The 8,127-nt window shown below is 48.1% G+C and overlaps 1 protein-coding gene across 1 annotated transcript; it reads left to right on the top strand.

Moving 5' to 3' along the window:
- The first annotated feature begins 4,997 nt into the window (after positions 1-4,997).
- Positions 4,998-8,127, top strand: LOC133456380 (uncharacterized). Its single transcript, XM_061734859.1, has 2 exons — positions 4,998-5,741; positions 5,806-8,127. Exons 1-2 carry the CDS (start codon positions 4,998-5,000, stop codon positions 8,032-8,034), a joined length of 2,973 nt encoding a protein of 990 aa, XP_061590843.1. The 3' UTR covers positions 8,035-8,127.

Here is an 8,127-nt window from a genome sequence, read left to right as displayed (position 1 = left end):
ATCCTCGTGACCCTGACGGATGAGGAATGGATGGATGATCTGATAAAGACCAATCAGACGCATTCACTTCAGGTTATTACTATGTTTTGCAGGGGCTAATCACTTATCTTATAAAATCAGACTGATTCATCGAGAAATAAATGTAAGAGTGATGAGCAAAGTGGCCATCAGTTAAAGCCATTGTCTCTTGTTTTGATATTTATGTGAAAACATCAAGGTCGTCATCAATCTAAGAATTATTACTTTCTCAAAGCAAGTAAAAGGAATAAGGTAAGCTTAGAGAAAGAACTTGGCTGAATATTTGTTATGCAACATAAAACACAGAAGGTGCTTGGTCCTTCGACTTTCATCTACTTTTGCAACCGCGAACCGTGACCCAGAATAGACCACCAGCACCTGCGTTCCTGTAATTCACACTCGGGTTAAGTCGGTATAAATGTCAGGACTATCCACCTTATTCCTGGAGGGTCTACTGTAGAAACCGCTGTGGGAGTGACTTCCGGTTAGACGCCGGAAGTTGCGTAACGCCATTGACTAACATGGGCAGCTGAGCATGAACAGCGGTTTATTTTAAAGCAATTTGCTTTCAATCTAGCAGAGAAGTTACGGTTTTGTTTTCTGACATTTAATGTTTAACATGTTTATCAACCGTAGCATTTACTAAAATGTCCTTGCGGAGCTCGGGTACGTCGTTTTGTGGAGGAAAACCTGCATCATACTTTGTGGCTGAGATCCGACAAACCACCGGAGGAGAGACGCCGAATCCTCAGAGGAATGACAGGAATGTCATGAAATATCAGGTATGATTTCAGGTTAATGTCATGAAATATCAGGTATGATTTCAGGTTAATGTCATGAAATATCAGGTATGATTTCAGGTGTATGGAGGACACAGCATTGTAGTATTTGTAATGACAACCTTTAGTATTATTTATTATTATTTTCTGTGCAGTTAAAATACAAAGTGTGTTTATGGCACGGACTGCAGGGCAGCATTAGAATAAAAATACAATAGTTTCACTACAGACATGTTGATAAGAAAAAAGTTTTTTGTTAATTTAATTTTAAATCTTAGCTGTGATCAGTACTCGAGTTGTAAAAAAGAAATAAGGGGGGGTTATCATATGGGGACAGACAATTTGTGCTGATTACAAATAATATATTACAAATAATAGCAGTGACCAAAACACCTGCAGAAATACTGCAGGAATGACATAGCAGCAGTTAAATGCAGCCTTCTGTAAGCTTTAAATATCCACTGGGCTTACATCAAATACATCAAAACACAACAATAAAAAACAGTTTTCTGAACTTATCAATATGACTCTGTCCTTCACAGGATAAGTAAAATGGATCACTGCAGAAACTCAATGTTAACAAGAATATTTGTCTTATTTCTAGTTAAAATGTCTTATTTTAGTTAAAAAAATCTCATTACACTTAAAACAAGACTCATCACTGGAAAAACAACAATTTTCACCTGTTTCAAGTAGATTTTCACTTAAAATAAGTAGAAAAATCTGCCAGTGCAACAAGATTTTTTTTCTTGTAATAAGAAGATAAATCTTGTCCCACTGGCAGATTTTCTTACTTATTTCAAGTGAAAATTTACCTGAAACAGGTGAAAATTGTCACATTTTTGTGGTGATGACTCTAACCAGAATGTTAAATGTAAATGTTGAAATAGCAGTAAAACCACTTTCATTGATGAAATGACATATAGGGATGGAAAGGGGGGGTGGCAGTTTTACAGGGGGGATGATTTGGACCGTTTTTATTTCAGGGGGGGATGCCATCCCCCTCATCCCCCCTCAACTCCAGTACTGGCTGTGATAATGTACCGGTTTTTTCCTAAACTTCTGGAGGGCTTAGGTGATGTGGTTGCAGGTGGGTCTTCCCCCAGGTACATTTGATGAGGGGGCTGGGGGTGTTAGTGGTTAATAATTGTGTACTGTATTGCTCCCTCAGATGAGCCTGACCAGATGGATCAGGAGGAGCTGTGATCAACACCAAAGCTTCCTGTGATGCCCAAACACAGTGGTCAGACCCAGGGATGGAGGACCACACCTATTCTATTATTTACGTGCTGGAGATGAGGTGATGGGTGACCGTAGTTTCACAGTTAGAGACTTGCTGGAGGAGTGTAGGGGGAAGCTAATCATTCCAGCATTCACACGCAAAGGATGCCAGCTGACCAGTGAGGAGGTCACTCGCACACGCCGCATTGCTCATGCCCGCATTCATGTTGAATAAGGAACCTGGAGATGTACAAGATTCTTTCTCAAACAGGACCAAATTAACTTTGTGCCCAAAATTGACAAAATGCTCAAGATCTGTGCTGGTTTAGTGAATTAAAGAGCTGAGTTTATTTCAAGTGAAAAGTGAGAAGACATTTAATATTGCACTTAAACATACTTACATATTTCATTCATTTAACATTTTCTGAAAACAATTGAGGTTCAGTTAAACTTACAGTATCTTTAACATATAACTCTCAACAGGTTAAGTGCTGTATGTAGTTTGTAGAGCTGCACTTACATATTTCATTCATTTAACATTTTCTGAAAACAACTGAGTTCCAGCTGCAATTGTTATTTTTTTTGAGGAAATAAAAGTTCAAATAGTCCTCTGACAGTAAACTGAATCTCTCTCACTTAAGACACAAATGTAATGTGCTTTTGTTAAACAATATTTTTGTGTTAAAATGTTTTGATTCATGTCCCTATATTGTATGTCCTAATATGTCAGGAGGGGATCTTTCAGGTTCTGTTTTTAATAAAACTGAAAACAAAAATGAAGTCTGTTGTATTGTTTTCCCCCTAGCTTTATACAGAGGGGCAGAGCTGAATCTTCTTTGTACCAAATTCATCTACAAATGTTGGAAGTATGTGAAAGTTCTGGAGGTGTTTCATGTGTGTATCTGAAGTCTTTGTCAAATGAAATTTGGAACTCCAGGTGCTCAGTTGGTGTCCAGATAAGCAGCGTGCAGCTCTGCAGCCCCAGGAACATCACTGCCAGCTGGACCTGAAAGAATAAATATAAAAGATGCTTACAGTTTGTCTTAATGAAGGTTCACAAGTAGCCTACCTGTCACATTAGTTCATAGATTATAAGCAGTACTCGAGTTGTAAAAAAAAAAAAACCAGGGGGGGATGGTGGATTTGATCATATGGGGACAGATAATTTGTGCTGATTACAAATAATATAATATATTACAAATAATAGCAGTGACCAAAACACCTGCAGAAATACTGCAGGAATGACGACAGCAGCAGTTAAATGCAGCCTTCTGTAAGCTTTAAATATCCACTGGGCTTACATCAAATACATCAAAACACAACAATAAAAAACACTTTTCTGAACTTATCAATATGACTCTGTCCTTCACAGGATAAGTAAAATGGATCACTGCAAAAACTCACAATCTTAACAAGAATATTTGTCTTATTTCTAGTTAAAATGTCTCATTTTAGTAAAAAAAAATCTCATTACACTTAAAACAAGACTCATCACTGGAAAAAAACAACAAGGTTCACCTGTTTCAAGTAGATTTTCACTTGAAATAAGTAAAAAAAATCTGCCAGTGGAACAAGATGTTATTGCTTGTAATGAGAAGATAAATCTTGTCCCACTGGCAGATTTTTCTACTTATTTCAGGTGAAAATTGTCAAATGTTATTTTTCTGGTGATGACTCTAAATGTTGAAATAGCAGTAAAACCACATTCATTAATGAAATGACATAAGGGATGGAAAGGGGGGATGATTTGGACCGTTTTTATTTCTCATCTCGAGTACTGATAAGTAACAATATTTACCCACCTGGAGGAGTATCCACTTTGCCCATTGGGAAGAATGAGATACTTCTCATCTTCTAAGCATTTCTTCACTTCTTCAGGTCGTCCTCCCATCCCTCAACAGCAGGAGGCAGCGGTAAGATGATATTGTCCCGTTTGAGCTTTGACAGGTGGTGTTTCCACATGTTTTATATCCCCAACGCTCAGAGAAAGAGGGTTCTGTTTCATTCCTTCCAGACTGCCAGTGGCAGTAAACAGAGTGGATATGTCTCCTCGCGCTCCGCGCAGGTCGAGATTTAATAACAACAGTGTCACGTGAGTGACGTGTAGGCTACCTGTGCGTCTATAAATACCGCCCGGTAGACTACATCCGGCCTCTTGAATCTTCTCGCTGTTAACCTGACGTACATCGCTGGTTAATCGCTCCGTAGATCCGTGTTTCGGATCTATATTTTCTGCAGGTTCGGGGAGGTAAGCTCAACTCTGGTTGGTGGTGTTTGACAGCCTGCCTGTGACTCTTGGTCGGAGCGCACGTTGTGCCCTCTAAGGCTGTGGCTGTCAAGCCATCTTACCTCTCCCTTTCTCCATCGGGAGGATCCGAGCGCCCGTGTGTCGGGCTGGCTCGCTCCCCAGCCACACAAACGGTCTTGAATTGTTTGTGCTGAGCTGATTCCTCCACATGCTAGATGTCCCAGCCGCGTTCAGTGGTCCGCCCACTGCTCTCGTCTGTTGGTTCCTAGCCTGGCTTGGTGAGTATTTTTTTACTTAAGCTTTAAAAAAAAAAAAAAAAAAAAAAAAAAAAAAATATATAAATTTAAAAAAATATATATTTAAAAAAAAAAAAAAAAAAAAAGCTAGTCCAGAGGTTCCGGACGCGTTCTGTGGCGGCCACAGTTCTCGCTTGGATTGCCTGGCTCCACACTGAATTGTTTGGATTAAGAACAGTGGTGTGAGGAGTCTGTTAGATGTTCTGATCGAGTCTCGGTTCTCGCCCAGATTTCCTAACTTGACCCTTTTTATTTTTTGGAGGAAGCGATGATGGCTTGTACATCATGTGGCACTCTACTGTTGGTAGAGGATGGCCATGAATTGTGCCCCCAGTGTCTGGGGGTGGGGCACCTGAGGGAGGCCCTCTCCGACCCCTGCATCAACTGCAGCATTTTGCCGCTCTCGGGTGGGAGTCAGATTGTGGAGACGATGCTATGTCTACCAGGGCTTCAAACTCCATGTTTCAAGGCCGTGACAGTGTGTTTAGCTCTGGCGAGTATCCCTCCCCTGAGCTGCCGTGTCTGGTGGTTGACCCAGCTAGCATACAGGCAGAGGCTGGCTCGGAGACATCCCTCAGGAGCTCTGGGAGCACTGAGCTGGGAGAGGGCCCCTGCCCTTTGCAGGCAACACTACGTGCGGCCCTGGCTAAGGTCGGGCTGGATGATGCGCCCGCTGCCCAACCGGCGAGCAACCCATTCTTTCGCCGGACTCCTGTAGCCCCGCCCTTTGATGTCCCGCCCTCGCCTGCTTTTTTGCAGGAGCTGCAGCGCTGCTGGGCAGATCCAAAGGCGTTTGCCTACCATGGCAAGGATGCGAGGACTTTGGCCTCCATGCGCCAGGCGGAGCAACATGGCCTGGTTCACATGCCTCCCGTGGACCCGTGTATCGCCTCACTGGTCCTTTCACCAGATGAGGCGCTCAAAGATAAGGCCCGCTGTCCTAGGCCTCAGTGCCGGGTAACGGATAGCCTTCTCTCGACGGCTTATGATGCGGCAGGCCGCATGGCTCGCATTGGGAACTCCCTCTCCGTGCTCCTCCTCGCCCAGTCCCAGATGTTGCAGTCGGAGCATGAGGGCGGGGAGTTGGGTGACACTAACGACGCTGCGCTCCAAGCCTTCGGGCTGATGACCAGAGAGCTTGGCCGCCTGATGTCCACCCTGGTGGTGACGCGGCGTCAGGTGTGGCTGGCGCAGGCACCCATGTCTGATGATTGCAGGCAGACGCTACGGAAGCTTCCGGTAGTGCCGGGCCAGTTGTTTGGGCCAGAGGCAGAACAGGCGTTGGAGCGCAGGAAGCAGTCGGGTCAGGCATCAGAGGCCTGGGGTCGTCGGAGTGCGAGCATGGGACCCCCAGCTCAGCACTCCAGGAGACGGGGCGCACAAGACCTGCGCCGCTCACATCCCCCGAGCCCCCCTCCGCAGCCCTGGCAGCACAGCCGGGTTGCTGGGGGTGGTGGGCGTCAGCCCAGGGGCGCACACCCTCCACCTCGCCGGTCTCAGCGGGTGCAGGGGCAACACCAGCGTCCCCCCAAACCCCCAAATAATCCTCGAGGCACTCTATGAGGGCCTCGGGCCGGCGGTGGGCAGGTTTTCACATCAGCACCTGGCCTATTGGGCAGCCCATTCTCCAGATGTATGGGTTTTGAGAACACTGTCCCAGGGCTACAGGTTGCAGTTCCGCCGCCGGCCCCCACCACCCTCCGGGGTCAGGGAAACCTCGGTCAGAGACCGCGGGAGGGCCCTGTGTTTGTCACAGGAGATAGCCAAACTCTTGGACAAAAAGGCCATCACAAGAGTTCACCCACATACACAGAGCAGTGGGTTTTACTCAACATACTTCCTCATTCCGAAGAAAGACACTTCTCTTCGGCCTGTGCTGGACCTTCGGGGTCTGAACCAGTACCTGAAGGTCCTCCCATTTCGGATGCTGCGTACACGCGACGTCCTTCAATCTGTCACTCCAGGGGAGTGGTTCACCTCCATAGACCTCAAGGACGCCTACTTTCACGTCCCAATACACCCAGATCACAGACGGTTTCTCAGTTTTGCCTTTCAAGGCCACGCCTACCAGTTCACCGTCCTGCCTTTCGGCCTGTCCCTGGCTCCTCGCATCTTCACCAGATGCATGAGGGCGGCCTTGACATCGCTATGCCTGTCGGGAGTAAAGATTCTCCCATATCTGGACGACTGGCTTATATGCGCCCCCTCGCTCCAGGAGGCGGAGCTGATGACATCCAGGGTCCTCACACATATCGAGGCTCTGGGCATGTCGGTAAATTGGGAGAAGAGCTTGTTGCGTCCTACGCAGCAGACCACCTTCATCGGCCTGTCCCTCGATTCCGTGTCAATGCAGGCACGCCTTACTGCAGAGCGGGCACAGCGGATTCAGGACCTGCTACGGTCCTTCCGCCTCGGGATGAGGTTGCCCGTCCACGCATGGCTCCGACTGCTGGGGATGCTGTCGGCGGCCTCAGCTGTGACACCTCTGGGGCTGCTGCACCTGCGCCCCCTGCAGATGTGGTTCAACAGCCTCCAGATGGACCCTCGCCTTCACAGGTGGGTCAAGGTCAAGGTTACCCACCAGTGCCTTATTCATCTCCACCGGTGGCGGGACAGCACCTTTCTATTGCACGGTGTTCCTCTCGGCTCAGTCCCTTCGAGGCGAGAGGTGGTGACAACAGATGCCTCACCTCAGGGTTGGGGTGCGGTATGGCAGAAGAGGTCAGTCCAGGGGGTTTGGGGCCCTCTGTGGCGGGGACGGCACATCAATGTCCTAGAACTCCGGACTGTCTACTTGGCGCTGAGGCACTTCTTGCCCTTTCTCAGGGGCAAGCATGTCCTCGTCCGGACAGACAACACTTCGACAGTGTTTCATGTCAACCACCAGGGGGGAACCAGGTCGCTGGACTCCCTGAACGAGGCCCGGAGGTTGTGGATGTGGGCTCATCCTCAATTGGCCTCCTTGAGGGCAATGCACCTCCCTGGCAGAGCCAACGTGGTGGCGGATTCCCTCTCACGCCGGCAGCTGCCCCCAGGGGACTGGCGGTTGCACCCCCAGGTGGTGCGAATGATTTGGGATCGATACGGGGAAGCCCGTGTGGATCTGTTCGCCTCGGAGTGTACGACTCATTGTCCACTGTGGTTCTCCTTGGCAGAGACCAGTGCCCCGCTCGGGATGGACGCTCTCGCCAACACTTGGCCGAGAGGCCTCCTTTATGCGTTCCCTCCGATTCCCCTGGTGATGCCCACGCTTCACAGGGTGAGATTATCGGGTCACAGGGTCCTCCTGGTGGCGCCCAAGTGGCCCTCGAGGATTTGGTTCTCCACGCTCCTCAGCCTGTTGGACGGGGAGCCTTGGCAGCTCCCAGTACGGTCGGACCTCCTGTCCCAGCTGGGCGGGGAGGTATGGCATCCCTCTCCGAGCCTCCTTCAACTCTGGGCCTGGCCGTTGAGAGGGAAGGGTCATTCTTGACGCACCTTGAGCCCTCGGTATGTGAGACCTTGCAGAATGCTAGAGCTCCTTCCACAAGAAGGGTGTATTCGCATTGCTGGGCCGCTTTCTCCT

The sequence above is a fragment of the Cololabis saira genome, chromosome 12 (genome assembly GCF_033807715.1).
Source record: "Cololabis saira isolate AMF1-May2022 chromosome 12, fColSai1.1, whole genome shotgun sequence".
NCBI classification, from domain to species: domain Eukaryota; kingdom Metazoa; phylum Chordata; class Actinopteri; order Beloniformes; family Belonidae; genus Cololabis; species Cololabis saira.
The sequence above is the reverse complement of the archived record's forward strand: the minus strand, read 5'-3'. Positions and strand labels throughout refer to the sequence as shown.

Bases quoted from the DNA above. Each gene is read 5' to 3' on its own strand.
- LOC133456380 (XM_061734859.1), top strand. From the start codon at position 4,998: ATGTCTACCAGGGCTTCAAACTCCATGTTTCAAGGCCGTGACAGTGTG. The intron at 5,742-5,805 runs GTGTGGCTGGCG...AGCTTCCGGTAG, and splicing joins TGGTGGTGACGCGGCGTCAG to TGCCGGGCCAGTTGTTTGGG.